This window comes from Talpa occidentalis, unplaced genomic scaffold, assembly GCF_014898055.3.
Source record: "Talpa occidentalis isolate TD23 unplaced genomic scaffold, MPIMG_talOcc4v2.1 talOcc4.9, whole genome shotgun sequence".
Classification (NCBI taxonomy): domain Eukaryota; kingdom Metazoa; phylum Chordata; class Mammalia; order Eulipotyphla; family Talpidae; genus Talpa; species Talpa occidentalis.
The window spans coordinates 114,674,817-114,689,382 of NW_023605305.1; the positions used below are offsets into that span (position 1 = coordinate 114,674,817).

General features: G+C 60.5%; 2 protein-coding genes across 2 annotated transcripts; one reads left to right on the top strand and one right to left on the bottom strand.

Annotated features, from left to right (window-relative positions):
* The first annotated feature begins 254 nt into the window (after positions 1-254).
* NUDT17 (nudix hydrolase 17) lies at positions 255-3,061 on the top strand. The gene is made up of 8 exons (XM_037499337.2): positions 255-446; positions 596-779; positions 1,028-1,053; positions 1,184-1,276; positions 1,492-1,590; positions 1,785-1,921; positions 2,242-2,394; positions 2,474-3,061. The coding sequence occupies exons 1-8, from the start codon at positions 255-257 to the stop codon at positions 2,484-2,486; spliced, it is 897 nt and encodes a 298-aa protein (XP_037355234.1). The 3' UTR covers positions 2,487-3,061.
* Positions 1,000-10,804, bottom strand: PIAS3 (protein inhibitor of activated STAT 3). The gene is made up of 14 exons (XM_037499335.2): positions 10,724-10,804; positions 8,728-9,145; positions 8,490-8,574; positions 8,228-8,278; positions 7,903-7,993; positions 7,266-7,400; positions 6,942-7,047; positions 6,397-6,470; positions 6,123-6,283; positions 5,303-5,436; positions 5,056-5,224; positions 4,771-4,904; positions 4,577-4,614; positions 1,000-3,760 (listed from the first exon to the last, which is right to left on the bottom strand). The coding sequence occupies exons 1-14, from the start codon at positions 10,745-10,747 to the stop codon at positions 3,494-3,496; spliced, it is 1,887 nt and encodes a 628-aa protein (XP_037355232.1). The 5' UTR covers positions 10,748-10,804; the 3' UTR covers positions 1,000-3,493.
* Between the last annotated feature and the right edge of the window lie 3,762 nt (positions 10,805-14,566).

The window sequence follows — 14,566 nt, forward strand, 5'->3', positions numbered from 1 at the left end:
GGAGGGGCCTCGCAGGCGCGGGCCGCGGCCGGTGGGAGGCACGGGGGTCCAGTCATTCATCTGAGCGTCACTGTCCGGGGCCAAGAAGATGGGGAGCAATGAGCCGGGGATTTGGAGGTGGTCTTGGTCAGTCTCCAGCTTCACACCGCGGGGGGCCCCGACAGGTCACACCTGAACTGCCGGGGCTCTGCCCGCCGCGGGGAGGCTCCGCGGCGCCAGCAGGGGGCGCCCAGCGCGGGGACCCCGGGCGCGGCATGGCGGCCGCGCGAGTGCTGCTGCTCCAGGGCGCGCGCCTGGGGCCCGTGGGCTTCGCGCGCAGCGTGTGTGGCCGCCTGGGGGCCGCCCCGGGCCCCGGGCCGTGGCCCGCGCACTGCGCCCTGAAGCGGGGGCAGCTCGTCCTGTCGGACCGGCCGTTCCCCGGCGCCTCGGTCAGGCTTCCGCTGCAGGTCGGGGGCGGGGAGGGGCACCCCGGGGCGGGGAGGGGCACCCCGGGGCGCGGTGGGAGCGGGAGGCTGCAGGCCCGGGGCGCGGCGGGGGCTCCCGACTCCCGAAAGCCCCGCCCCACTGGCCGAGCCTTACCGCGCGCTCCCGCCAGCGCCCCCCCTTCTGCCCCTTCGCGGCCCTGGACCCGCAGCCCGCGCGCCCCGCGGCCGAGCTGCCCGGCGCCCGCGGGGTGGACCTGGGCGTGGCCGTCGTCCTCCAATCCAGCGACCGGACTGTCCTGCTGACCCGAAGGGCCGGCACCCTCCGCGTCTCCCCCAACCTCTGGGTACCCCCAGGTGAGTGACCCTTGGACAAAGCGCCGGTCTCAGGAGAAGTGGGTCTGTAACAGGTGGGACCCAGGACAAGAGAAGTCCCTGCCCTGTAACAGGGCCAGACACGAGGGCGCCCGCATCACCCCGGGGCGGGGGGGCGAGGGGGGCCCTGCAGCTGCACCCGTGTCCACTGGGGAAGGGGCAGTGTGAACAGAGGGTGGGGCCGGGCCAAGACCACCACCCACCACCTTCAGGTTCTGCTGTCGTTCCAGGTGGGCACGCAGAACCTGATGAAGAGGTAACCACTCAGCTGACCCAAAGGGCACCTTGCCCGAACCCAGACCTGTCCACCAGACCTGTCCACCACACCTTGGGTGTGGGCTGAAGGGGCCAAAGGACTGACCTCTGACGTGTCCTCTGACTCCCAGCTGCTGGATGGCGGCCTCCGAGAGCTCCGGGAGGAGACTGGGCTGCGGCTGCGCCAGGGCGGGTTCTCCTGGGTCCCTCTGGGGTTATGGGAGGTGAGGAGGGAACCTGGGCGGGCTCCTTGCCAATTTAACCAAGAGCCTCAACAACTCCCAACAGCCCAGGCCCTGGCCACAGGGTAACAATGGAGGGTGGGCGGTTCCGAGTCCCTGAGCCCACCACCCTCACCTGTGTCGATGCTGCACCACCTCCACCCACTTCCTCAGCTGCGTCTCTCCACACAAGTCATCCTCACTTTCTTTTCTTTCAGTCTGCCTACCCGCCCAGGCTGAGCTGGGGGCTCCCCAAATACCATCATATCGTCCTCTATCTACTTGTGGTCTCCCAGGAGTCCCAGCAGCAACTGCAGGTGCCGGGGGGAGGGGATGGTTCTGACTGTAATTAGGGTAGGGAAGGTGGGAGGTCAGAAATCATCCAGAAATCCTAGAGCCTCTCCCCAGCTCCTGCCAAATCTCTGTCCTTAGCAGCCAATAAACTGCCATCAAGGACAGGTTTCCCCAGAGGGAAGGGAGGAGACTCAGGGAGAAACTTGTGTGGCCCTAGGCCCGGATCCAGCCAAACCCAAGTGAGGTGAGCGCCCTCACGTGGCTGGGACCAGATGTAGCCGCTGTGGTGGCTGCCTCAGAGGATGGAACCAAGACTCCTGGGCCAGGCCTCCAGGGCCTGCCACCCTCAGTCCCGTAAGTAAGAGCTTCTCCAGGGCCTCCAACACGCCAGCACTTACCCACTGAGAGGTGCAGCTGCTATCCCCTCCTGGGGGCATCACGGGAGGCGGGAGGGCATGACAGGAGTCAGCTAAGTGATAATGAAGCCTGCCACTCAGGAGTTCCTGCTCCAGCTGCACAGCCCTGAAGACCCAGTGCCCCTCTCCCTCAGGCACAAGTCATTTAACCCGCCTTGGGTTAAATGGTTAAGGTCAGCACCCAGCTCCCCAGCTCCCCCAACAGTTGGGAAGATGAGGGGCCCTGACAGTTATGAAGACAGCCTTATCACCACGCAGTGCCGTAGGTGTGGAGGCGGATGGAGGCACTCGGCCCCTGGCCCTGCCCCTGGGCACACTGCTGCGGACCACGCCAGTCACGGCAGAGGACAACGAGAGGGTCAGCACTGGGACCAAGTTTGCCCTCGGGCTCTGGCTGAAGCATCTGGGCGGGTAAGGCCAAGGAAGGACAGCACTGGGCGGAGTGGGGTGGAGGGAGGAGGAAGAAACAAGTGTCCTTGGAAATTCTCAGCGTGGCGCTCTGACCATGTGGATGAGGAACTCAGTCGGGTCCAGGACCAGGGAAGGAAGAACAGAACACAGACCTTCCCCCAGACCAGGGGCCTGGGAAGCGAAGCGCGTGATCCCCTCCCTGCCCGCCGCCATGACGCTCTCAGAACATTCACAATCTTTATTATGGATGAGAACGTTGCTACAACTTTGGGAATAAAAAGTAAAATTAGAACATAGGTGCTAGGCTCTGGAAAAGCCTTAAAAAAAGGAGATTGGAGAGAGCACGAGGGTCCTCCCACCTCCCAGGAAAGGTGCAAAATGAGCCAAGTCTCACCTCAGGGCCGGGGGCAGCCAAAAGCTCAGGCCCTGGGCTGGTGGGCACAAGGAACAACATGAACTTAAATATATAAATAGAGACCCAGGCAATAGGCCAGGCCCTGCCCCCAAGCCTCGGGGATCAGGACAAAGGCCTTATCTCCTCCTCAGTCACACGGGAAGTCATCTTTGGAGTATTTTGGTTTTTCTTGTTTATATACAAAAAATCTGCAACCCAAAATAGAGTTCTCTGTCCATCTGTCTGCCTGTATCACTTTGTCCGCCTGTCCGTTTGGACAAAGAAGTCGGAATGGACATGGAAACAGTCGGTGGAAGTTGGGGGAACAGAGCCATGTGTCTGGGGATGCGGAGGGGGCGTCTGAGGGACCAGCGAAGGGCCCTTCCCCACCAGCTTCCTGACAGTCGGGCTGAGATCCAGCCTCACTCCAAGGCCCATCCCCTCGCCTGCCTCGGCTAACACAGCCGAAGACTGCAGCCGCCATCTAGAGCGTTTCCAAAATTACACCCCAAATGTCCTTAAAAAAAGGTTAAATATTAACCCTCTGGGTGCTGGCCTTGTTAGGCAACGATGAGCCAAAAAGTGTCCAGGAAGGTCTTTCTGGCCTTTGGCCAAAGCCCCGAGGGGTCAGTGGCCAGAGACTCAGACTCCACAATATACTTGCTGAGTGCTGGGAGGCAGCGAAGGTTCCAGAATTCTGGGGACTCAGTCCAGGGAAATGATGTCTGATCGGCAGCCAGCCAGAGAGGGACCTGCAGGCAGGGGTCCTCCGTGCCCCTCTCTCAAGGGCCCCCCAGGGGCCACGATGCTACTGACACGGCCAGGAGGGGGTGCTGGAGTGGTGCTGCGGTGAGAGCTCCCCAACGTGGGGGCAAGCGGGCCCAGGAAATGGGAAGGGGCCCCTCGGTACTGGAAGAAGTGGCCGAGGGCATCCTGTTCGTCTAGTGAGGTGATGACGGAGGGGCCGTAGTGCTGGGAGGAACCAAGGGCAGAGTTTAGGCTTTTCTCCTGGCTCCTCAGCTCCAGTCACATCTCAGACATACACGGGCTAAAGCAACCCCTCTGATCCCAAGGTACAAAGTGGAAAGCCGTAACTCCTTCCCCTTCCCACCGTACCCCACCCCCTGCCTTGAGACAGTCCCTCCGGCTTGCGGGCTTGCGAGGTTCCCTGGGCCTTGTGGGCGGCTGAAATGTGTGGAATGTCCGGTCGGGCAGGCATGGTTGGCTCAAGAGCACGGGGGTGGGGAGGTGAGCAGGCAAGGGCAGGACACTCAAAAGGAGACAGAACAGTAACAGTGTCGAGGAAGACACTGGATCGGAGGAAGTAACAGGGAGGCTAGGAAGGGACTAAGCTGTCTGCACAGGGGAAGGTTTAAATGTGGTGGGAGTGGCCTCCCCTGGTGGCACAGTGGTTGAGCGCTGGGCTGCGAAGCTGCCCGCAGCCCCTGCAGCACCGGTTCAATCCCAGGCCACCAGCAAGGGTCCTACAAGGCACGACAGACCTCTCCTGCCATGCCCGCTGCTCCCCTCGGCAATGTATTTCGTCAGTCTGCCTCTTCTGCTCCCCGCTCTGGCTCTGGTGGATTCTCTCACCCTCCCGCACTTCTGACTGTACCCAGTGCTTGTATAAATAAATAAATAAATAAATAAATAAATAAATAAATCTTAAAAAAAAAAAAAAAAAAAAAAAGGCGTGGTGAGGGATGGAGGGTCAGGGGATCCGGCAATGGCTGGAAATGAAGCTTCAGAAATCTGAGATCTTTGCGGGAGAAGGAAGAGACCTCTTACCTGACTCTCAGTCTGAAGAAAAGAAAATAAATCTAAACCTGGTGAGAAAAGAAAAACTACAGTCAGCCTCCTTTCTGATCGTTCGCCACCATAAAAACAAAGAAGTTCCCTAGACTGTGGCCCTTTTCTAGAGACCCAGGAAGGTTGGACAAGGAGTTGGGGCTTGGTGCTGGGCCTTGTGATGAGCGTCCTACCTTGGATGTCAGCCCCCAGCGGGAAGGCAGGCGGGTATTCGTGCAGCGGGAGGCTGGACAGGAACTCCCCGCCCAGCGCGCCCATGGCCGGGCTTCGCAGCACCGAAGACGGCTGGTGAGCGGACGTCAGGACTCTGTGGGGACAGGAGCTGCGGTAGCCAGCAAGGCAGAGAGGCCCTCAGCCAGCTCGGCCCCCCAGTCCTTCTGTCCTGGTGTGCCCGGGGTTGGCCCAGCGACCAGGAAGCACTCCTGACTGCTCCCTCTGCCCCTTCTGCTGCCTCGTACCCTTTGCTCCCGGGCAGGGCCGGGAGAGCCACGGAGGTGACAGGACAGTGCTTCTTGGTCGGGGGCAGGTCCTCCTCATCAGACGAGCTTTCTATTGTCAGATCGATGACTTCAACCTTCTTCTTATTCTCAGAGGGCGTGCCCTCTTGGACTGGACTGTACTGGAGGCCTGTGGAGGTATAAAGACACGTCTCAGAGAAAAGGAGATCCAAGACTCAGCTAAGCTAGGGGACAGGGGGTCACTCACCATCCAGCCCATACCCTGGCGGGGGGCAAACCTCAGATGCCTCCTTCTTGGGTTTCATTGGGCACCAGGAACCATCTTCCATGAATTGGATCTCATCACAATCCGAGCAGGAATTAAGAATCTCCATGAATAAACTGGGGGAGGAAAGAGACGAGGATTGGCGGGGCTGGGAGCAGGCAGGAACACAAGTCAGGGGGTTCTGTGACTCACTGTGCTGAACCTCAGTGTGCTCATGTGGAAAACAGAGCTATCACCCATCCTGCTGACCTCTCTTTGTTGTTGGGATCAAATAACAAGGTATTCAGAGTTTTGCAAACTTTAAATGCTAAGTTTTGAAACAATCCATTGTTGGCACCTGTTTCATGTACCAGGGACAAGCCAGAGGGAGCAGCGATCCAGCCTCCCACAGACCATCTCGGCAAGAGGGCTGGGACAGAACTCCAGAGCAGGTGCTGGGGTGTCCGCACTAGCTAGGGCACGTCCAGAACCTCCGAAGGCCCTTACTGCTGTGCTCAGCACGTGGTTCAGTCATTATCAGGAGTGTATCACATTCTGATACACTGTGGGGGACTAACTACCTTCAAGCAAGCAGGCCTCAGTTTCCTCATCTGTGATAACAGCACCCATGTCACAGGGTCATGAGGAGGATTCAGTAATGTAAGACATGCAGAGTGCTCAGCACGATGCCAACCACACAGCAACCTTCACGGGACAGAAGTCTGCTCTCTGTAGCCAGGCGTGTGTACACACACACGCATACGCAAGAAACAGACAAGCGGATGTCCCAGGTAAGAGGGAGCAGAAAGTAGAATGGCCCTACCCATCAATGATCAGAGATTCATAGGGAGCCTTCTTGTCACACACGGGACACGTCCATGTCGGCTTCTTCTCATTCATCTGCAGGTAAAGGGCAGCATCGAAGCTCTGCAGGTGGGCGCAGGTGAGGGCGCGACAAGGGACAGTCAGGCGCATCTTCCCCAGCTGAGGAGAGACAAGTCCTCCGGTCAGGTCCCCACATCCCAGAAAGTCTGACTCTAACAGCCCAAGGCTGTTTAACCCAACCCTCCTCCCCTGCTCTGCTCCCCAACACCTACCGGGCACATGAGTGACACCCGGAGACTCGTCGTGGCCACCTCACTGTCTGGGTCAGCAGTCAGTTTCTCCTTAACTGAAACAAGAGTGAGGCCAGAGCCATGTGGTCAGCAAGGCCGAAGAGAAAAGACTAGAACTGGAGAGGCTGGAGCAGAGAGCCTTCGAAGGCCAGCGAGGTGTCTGCGGGGGCTGAATTACGAAGGCCCTGGGGCCGGAGAGGGGCGATTCCCCATCTCTGAAGATATTTGAACACAGCTGGGTGATACTCTGGCAGAGAGGAAATAGGGGGAACTGAAAGATCACAAGTCGGTTAGCTAAGAAGGCCCTAAGGCCCCAGGCCGGAGAAGCCACACTGCACAGGGCCGCGGTTCTAGTCTTTGAGGAGCGAGGCAGAGGTGTAACTGGGAACGCAAGGGTGTCATTTGGGGCTGGGGTCCAGTGAGAGGGGAGGTCCGTGCCACAAGATGGCTATTTTGGTTATAAAGACTGTTGGGCCAGAAAGACGTGGGAAATGGACGGCGTGTGCAGAGGCCGGGGCAGCACTCACTCAGCGCCCGGGAGTGGTCTGGGTTCCGGATGCCCTTTGCTCTGAGCTTTTGTAGCAGGGTCCCCGCAGTCAACTGCCTCACCAGGTACACCGACAAGGAGTAATTCTACTTGGAGGTGGGGGGAGGGAATTAGCCTCTGCTTCGCAAGCCACCGCTGCCGCCACCACCATGGCCACCACCACCACCACCGCTCCTTGTCCCACGGGGACCCAGCGGGATAAGGCAGAGACCCAGAGAGAGGACAGCATTTCCCCACCCAGGACACTGGCTGACCCCTTCATGCCGTGCCGGCTCCCCAGGCTCGCCGCCGCAGCCACGCTCACCCGTCCAAACTCAGATGACCAGTTGACCACGATGGTGTTGGGGACAGTGGCCGAGAGTCGAGCCAGGGGGGTGATGTTGATGGGGCGGCTGGGTCTCTTGGGCTCAGCCCCATTCTTTGTAGGGGGAAGGTAACCCTGGGGACGGGAAGGGCTGGTCAAGATCTTTCATCTTGGGCTACCCCCTTACAGGCAGGCGAGATCACTAAGGAGATGGGGCCCACCCAGGGCCACACTAAACTGGGGTACTGGCTAGGGTTATCTGAGGGGTTCATTCCTAGAGGAAAAGCAGAACTTATCCACTGACCAAGGAAACAGGAACCCACTCACTGAGTCCCTGAGAAAGAAGAGGAGGGACGCCTCACTTCTCCCGACTCCCCGCTCCGGGTCATCACTTCGGAGGTTCTTCCCTGAACCTCTGGATTGAACCAATGTCTTCCACTGGGCTGACAGGAACCCTGCTCAGTCCTCTTAGCACTCGCTTGACTACACCAATTCAGTCAGTAAATGACCACCTACTACGTGCCAGGCACTGTGCCAGGAGTGTCTCCTCATGTCACTCAGATGATGACAGGTTTACAGGCGACACAGGAGCGGACACAGGGGAGGGGCCACCGCAGGAGAAGGGAGGTGCATTTACCGGCAGGGGGCACAGTTTCCCATTGACCTTGACAAAGAGGTTGGGGGGAAAATAATCCTCCTGGGGGCAGCTGGTCTCACAGAGACAGAACCTGGTAAGAGAGGAGCGGGTTAAGAGGCGGTTCCTGGAACTGAATCTGTTCTGCAGCGGCAGGGACCTGAGGGGACGGTCCTGGGCATCTGTAACCTTCATCTCCCAATGAGAGTTACAGGGTGAGGCAGTCAGACAGAGCAGGGGACTCTCCTGACAGGTCAATCTGCAATACCCCTATTTCATCCCATCCCCTGTGGGAGCCCAGGGAGGCAGGGAGGGAGGAGCACCTCACCTGAGCTGCACCTGGATGGTATAATCGCATTTGGCTCCTGGCAGAACCTCTCTGTAATAGGGAGGGAAAGGAAGGTACCTGAGCAGGCGCCCCCAGAGGGCAAGGGTGAACAATGAGCGGGGAAGGTGAGTGTCCAGGGGACAGAGAAGAAAATGAGAGACAAAGCAGGTGCAGGAGGAGGGACAGTGAGGAGCGTGGGGCAGGAGAGAGAGAGCAGAGTCCAGGGTGTGCCTGGAAGATGAAGCAAGTCTGAGAGCTGTACCTGGACGTGAGGATCTGCTGCACTTGCTGGGGGGTCAGGGCAAAGGTGAAGTGTGCTTCCTCGAACCGCTGGCTGGAAGTGGATGCTGAGGACGCAAAGGGACAGTGACTCCCAAGCCCATACAGAAGCACTCAGAGGCTGCCCACCCCAGGGTGCTGAGCCCCCAAGACTAATGCCTGGAGAGGCCTGGGACAGGGGTATAGAGCCCGGAAGACGTGGGGACCACCAAGAGCCATACCAAGGGTGGTGGGCCGGATGAGCTCTCCATAGATTTCATAGAAGGGCAGTGGTTTCATGGTGACGTCGGGGTGCACAGGCTGGGACAGAGATGGGTGCATGTCCACTTCACGCTTGGGGCCAAGCAGGGTGCCAGGGGCCAAGAGGGCAGGGGGGATAGGAGCCAGAGGGCCAGGGGCACCCACAGGAGGGGTGCCGGGGGGCAGAGAAAGCAGGGAGAGATCAGAGGGCCCCAGGGTTTTTCGGGGAAAGCGGCGGCGGTAAAGCTCTTTGATCTTCATCTGGACGCTGGGGGCGCAGCTGGACTTGAGAAGGTGCAGGGCCTTGGCCAGGAGCTCGTGCTTCCGTCCACTCTTGTTCCGGCCAGCAAAGCCAAGGAGCACCTGGAGCTCAGACACCCGGAAACTCATCACCATGTGCTGTGGACGAGAGGGATGCTTAAGACGCCTACCTTGCGCGGGACGGCCTGGCCGAGGCCTGGGGCTGAGCTAGCAGGTGGGCACCACCTCTTTCCCTCCGGCGGCGATCAGAAAGGTGCCCTGCAGGTACTGGGTGACTGCCAGGCAGCCAACTCAGCCAAAGGGAATCCAGTCCCATTTTAGCAACCCTCAAGTCAACCGCTCTACCCTCCATAGTCCTAGCACCCGGGTGGCCTCCCAGGCCTGGAAGCTGGCCAGGTGGGGGCGGGGTACACACCAGGGCCTCCTACCTCCATCACCCCCCCCCCTCCAGCTTGGATTCCCCTTAAGCTGCTTATCTCCTCTCCTGCTCTTTCTCAGACTCTCAGACCCATCCCAGTCTCCTGGGAGGAGACAGGGAGAGGAGCTGAGAAGAGGATTCAGGTCAGACAGCCCCACAAGAAGAAAGGGGCCGCGGGGCTGGGGGAGTCAGACCCACAGCCACGTCCTCCCATCACCTCAGTGCCCCTCAGCTGTCTCCCCCAAGCCTCTGAGGGTTTCCAGGCCAGGGTTCAGCGCTCCCAACTCCCCCGAAGCCTTTCTCAGTGTCATTCACAGAACCACCCCACCCCTCAGGCCTATTTTTCTAGGAGGGAAAAATGACCAAGACAGGGCGGGGGGTTACCAGAGTCACCCAGTCCAGGCGTCCTGCCTGGTTATGTCTGCACCAGCTGCGGGACCTAATACCCTGTCCTCCTGACCCCCCTCAACAGGGTGGGAGAAGCAGGCCGGAGCTCCCCGCAGAGGCCCTGGCAGAGGACACCTGCGGCTCCGAGCCAGGGCGCAGCGTGGCCAGCCCCGGGCGCGGGGGACAGGACGCCAGGCCTGTAGCTCCATGGAAAAGGGCGGGATGAAGCCAGTCTGCTGGGGCCGACGCCTGCAGCCTCAGGTCCCGCAGACACCCTCAGCATCGGTTGCCTCAAGAAGCTGCGAGAGGGCAGGGCACGAGCTCCCCGCCCGTGGTGACTCCCCGCGGGGACCCCGGGGGACCCTAAGGGCAGACCGCCGGCTCCGTCCTCCCGCGCTGGAAGCCCCGAGGCGGGGGCCCCTCTTGAGCACGTGATGAGAAACCTACTCCCCTCCCTCGCCCCAGCCCCCATCCCGTCTGCCTCCCCGTCGGTGCGGCCCACAGCTCCCCCCTCCAGCCGGCTCCCCACACACCCCGTCTCCGCCAATGACGCGCCTGCCCCGCCCCCCGCCGCCCGCCGGCCGGCCCGGCCCCGCCCGACGCCCCGCGCCCCTCGGCGGCGCTTCCCGGGGCGCCCCCGCCAGCGCCCGCCCCGGCCCTCCGCGCGCCCCGACGGCCGCCCCTCTCGGCAGACCGGCTCGCCCGGCGCCCCGACGGCACCCCCGCCCCTCCATCCGCGCAGCCACCGAGCCCCTCCCGCCCCGCGACCCGCCCCCGCGCCGCGGCCCCCGGCGGCACCCCCGCCCCACCCCCCGCGGCCGGCCCCGCCCCCGGCGCCGCGGCCCCGCCGGCTCCCCCGGCGCCCCCGCCGCCGGCTGCGCGGACGCCCGGCCGGGACGGCGGGCCGGTACCTTTAATTCGCCCAGCTCCGCCATCTTGAGGCATCGCAGGCCCGAGCCCGGCCCCGGCCCAGGGACCGGCGCGCAACTCCGCACCCGGCGCCGGCCGCAGAGGCCGCCTGCTCCGCCCCGTCCGGCCCCGAAACCTCCCCTTCCCGGCCCCGCCCGCGGCCCCGGACGAGCCGGCCCCGCCTCGGCCGCCCGCCCGGCCCGCGCCTCGGCCTGGAGGCGAGCCCCGCGGCCCGGGGGGCCGGAAGGTCGCGCGCGCCCGGGCGGGGCGGGGCGGGGCGGGGCGGCCCGCGGGCCCGGGGCGCGGGCGCAGGGCCCGGGGGGCGCGGGCGGCGCGGCTGCGGGCGCGGGGCGGGGCGGGGCGGCGGGGCTGCGGCGGGCGCCCTCCCTGCCCCAAGTTCCACCGACTGCGGGGTCCGGTTCCGCCGAGGCGGGGTGGGGGGCGACCCGAGGCCCACGCCCGGGGCGATGGCGTCAGAGCTGATTTCGGGGCGCCCACCCTCGGCCCCCGCCCCCGCCCAGCCGCGGGGCCGGCGGGGCCCGGCCGAGCTCAAACTCCGCGGCCAACAAAGTTTGCAGCGGAGCGCAGGACTTACCAGCGCGGCTGCGGGGAGCGGGGAGGGGGCGCGGAGGCTGGGGGGGCCGGGGCGAGGGGGGGCCGGCGCCGCTCCCGCGGTCTGCACGCCCCGAGGTCGGTCCGGCGGCGGCTGGACGCTGCAGGCGAGCTCCGCCCGGGCGGGAGCTCCGCCCGGACCAGCCGGGGCTGGGGCCGCCCCCTCCAGGGAGAGCCCGCCCGGACCGCAGAGCAGGGGCGGGGGGGGGCGGAGTCTGCGCGGGCCGGGGAGGGGCTCGGAGTCGGGGGGCTGGAGAGATGAAGCCCTCGATTAGTCTGTAGAGATGAGCTCCTCGGGTCCTGATCTCTCCGGCCCCTGCATGGTGTGCGGGCCTGGGGCGCAGGCACCCCGCTGGCGAGACGGCGCCGATAGGCCCCCGACGGCGTGGAGAGGTTCCTGGAGACCGTCTGGGCCAGCTGGAGGCCGTCCAGTGGGAAATGCGAAGTGTGCCTAAGCCCTGGCGCAACCTCCCCCATCATCCACCCCAAATACAGTCTGTCACCAGAAATCCCACACCGTGGTGTAGTTGAATGTGAACAGAGAAGAGGTTTTCTTACCCAAAAAAGGCATCTTTCTGTCTCTCTCTGAACTACCTCCTCTCCTTGCTCCAAAGCCTCGAACCCCAGAGGCCCCTCTCCCAACCAAGCTCATCACCATTCACACGCCCAGCCGTGGCAGCACCCATTTTAGGTGAGTCTGCCCATTCTAGGTCCTGGGAAAGCTCGTAACATTTTATTGTTACTTGGCTGGGACAAGGGACAATGTCATTTGTTCCATAAATATGTGAATGCTGTTCAGAGATTGGTAGGTGCCGAGTACCTAAACCCCTTACAGGAGCTCTCCCTCTAGCAGCAGACCAGGGCGGTTAAACCCATAATGGGCATACAAAGAGTACTTTAATAAACAATATGAATAATCCCCTCATTTAGCCTAAACCTGCAGTATAATCCTTCCCATGGGACCTCACCCAAAGCAGGAGGCAGAAGAGTCAGTCCACCCATAACCCCAGGTCCTTGTTGGACCGGACCAGGCCCAGCTACTTTGTGGATCTGGTCCCGGGAAAGCTGTCCATCCTCTCCTGACTCAGGTTCTTTCCTTGCTGTGCTGCTGCCAGTGGGATCTCAAGCCACACTCCTGCTCCATATTTGGGCCTAAGTCCCAACTGCCCCCTCATTGAGACCCTGAGCTCATTTTTTGTGTCCAGTTCAGTCCTATGGATCCAAAGTTTTTATGGATAATATGTACCTTCCAGAATTTTCAGTGTTTTGAGGGGAACAACGATAGGATTAAAAGCAGAGGCGGGCCCTCTGCAAGTGATGGACATGTTGATTATCTTCATCATGTGATGGTTTTATGGGGGCATACATGTGTCCGACCATCAAGTTGAATCTTTAAGTATATGTAGTTGATTATATGTCAATGATAGCTCAAAATCGTAAAAATGTCAAAGAAAAGGAGAAAGTCAACCTCACTTTGTTTCCTAGTGATTTCATAAAGGAAGGATCTCCTTTAATAGTTAATTTGAGGTTTCAAGTTTTAGCCTTCCTGCGGGTAATAGAAAACTAGGAACCAGGGCACCTGAGTCCGATCCTGCAAACAAGCTCCAAGAACCTTTCTGCACTGTCTACGTTCTAGCCCCAGTGCCCGGCACACAGAAGGTTTTTTAAATATCAACTTAACAAATTAATGTCACTAGACAAAGGAAGAAAACTGCAACTCAGGGCCAAGTTCAAGCTGAGGGCATGCAAAGACTGGCCCCACCCATCATGGCCCACTCACCTTCACCTCCTGTCACCCCTGCACTGCCTCTGGAGCCGGAGGAACAGGACCAGGAGTCCCAGGAGGAATGGGGGGAATATTAGAACGAGTGTTACTTTGGGGAGCATTTGAGGCCCTAGTGTTGTTGGTGTAACAGTTTCTGGGTTGTACAGAGGAAAATTGGGGGAACACCGGGGACTGGGGAAGGTTTCGGTGGTGTGCTAACGTCACATTCACACTGCCACGCTCAGCAGCTCAGCCGTCCAGGAATTAGCTTCCAGGAGCCCTGGAGGGAGCAAAGCAGTTTCCTGACTCACACACTTGAGCTGAGCCAAAGTGATCTCCCCCTCTCTGGACCCTGCTCTCATCAGTTTCTTCGTTCCTCCCACCCCACACCCCATATGCAAGACATTTAACAGTCCTTCTCTGGGAACTCCAAGAGCAGGAAGAAAAAGGGTGGTTCTGTTCCCCTCATAAAGCGGCTGCGACCTTATGGTGCTCCTCTGGCAGCTGCTCCTTTTCCCCTTCTCCATCACCCCTCCACTCCCCCCTCTCCCATCCCAAACGCGGCCTGTCCCACCCATGCGAACCCCAAGGCTGACCCCCCTCTTCTCTGGGATCTGAACCACGGCTCAGACCTCGGCCCTTGCGCGGCCCCCAGTCCTCCTGCAGCCCCTCCTCGCTCTGCTTTCAGCCCGTCTCTTTCCTGCCAAACCGCGGCGGGCTGACCCAGCATAACCCAGCGGGGGGCGGGCCGGGAGGGCCGCCAAACTGCAATTCCAGATTTCAGAGGCGCTCGGCCTCACCCTCACCTAGCGGTCTGGCTGGTGGATGGGGCAGGAAGGGGAGGAGACCCAGAAGTGGCCACGAAGGATTTTTCTCAGCCGGAGAACACAACTGGAGGACAGAGGCCAAGTCTGACCTTTCCTGCATCCCTATCCCCAAAGCCAGCATTTTCATCCCCTTTGCACCTGGGGCAAACGGTGATCCATGAGACGCTGCGCCTCACATCTAGAAAGGTGGTTTAAGACATTCTGTGTTAGGTTGTATCCTGGGTTGTCCATCTTGAGGAAAATCCCGGTCTCTCTATCTCTCTTCTTTAACAAAGACAGTGGACCCGGGAGTCCCAAGGTAGAGGGGGAAACATGGGCGCTGTGCAGGCCCTTCAGGGACAGGGTTGAGTCTCAAGACCCATTTTCGCGGAGGACTGTTTGTCAAACTTGTCTTGCCCACGAATGCATTTACGGTGGCCAGTAGTTGTCAGTGTAGCTTAACAGTAAAGAACAGAATAGAAATAGTGAAGGTAAATAGTGTTTCAGGTACTGGCATTAAAACAGTGTAAAATGTATTTGTTATTATGAATCCTAATCAAAGTTTGAAATTTGCTGACCGCTAGGACCATTGTGATCAAAAAGGAATAAAAAAAATCCCGTCCCCTGCTCCCCTTCAGACAGAAGAAAGAATCACATCCTGC

Coding starts and splice junctions, on each gene's coding strand:
- NUDT17 (XM_037499337.2), top strand. CDS start 255: ATGGCGGCCGCGCGAGTGCTGCTGCTCCAGGGCGCGCGCCTGGGGCCC. Junction 447..595: donor CGGTCAGGCTTCCGCTGCAG/GTCGGGGGCGGG, acceptor CGCTCCCGCCAG/CGCCCCCCCTTCTGCCCCTT. Junction 1,591..1,784: donor AGTCCCAGCAGCAACTGCAG/GTGCCGGGGGGA, acceptor GTGTGGCCCTAG/GCCCGGATCCAGCCAAACCC.
- PIAS3 (XM_037499335.2), bottom strand. CDS start 10,747: ATGGCGGAGCTGGGCGAATTAAAG. Junction 6,284..6,396: donor GGGTGTCACTCATGTGCCCG/GTAGGTGTTGGG, acceptor GTCTCTCCTCAG/CTGGGGAAGATGCGCCTGAC. Junction 4,905..5,055: donor GCCCTGCCCGGGAGCAAAGG/GTACGAGGCAGC, acceptor CTGTCCCCACAG/AGTCCTGACGTCCGCTCACC.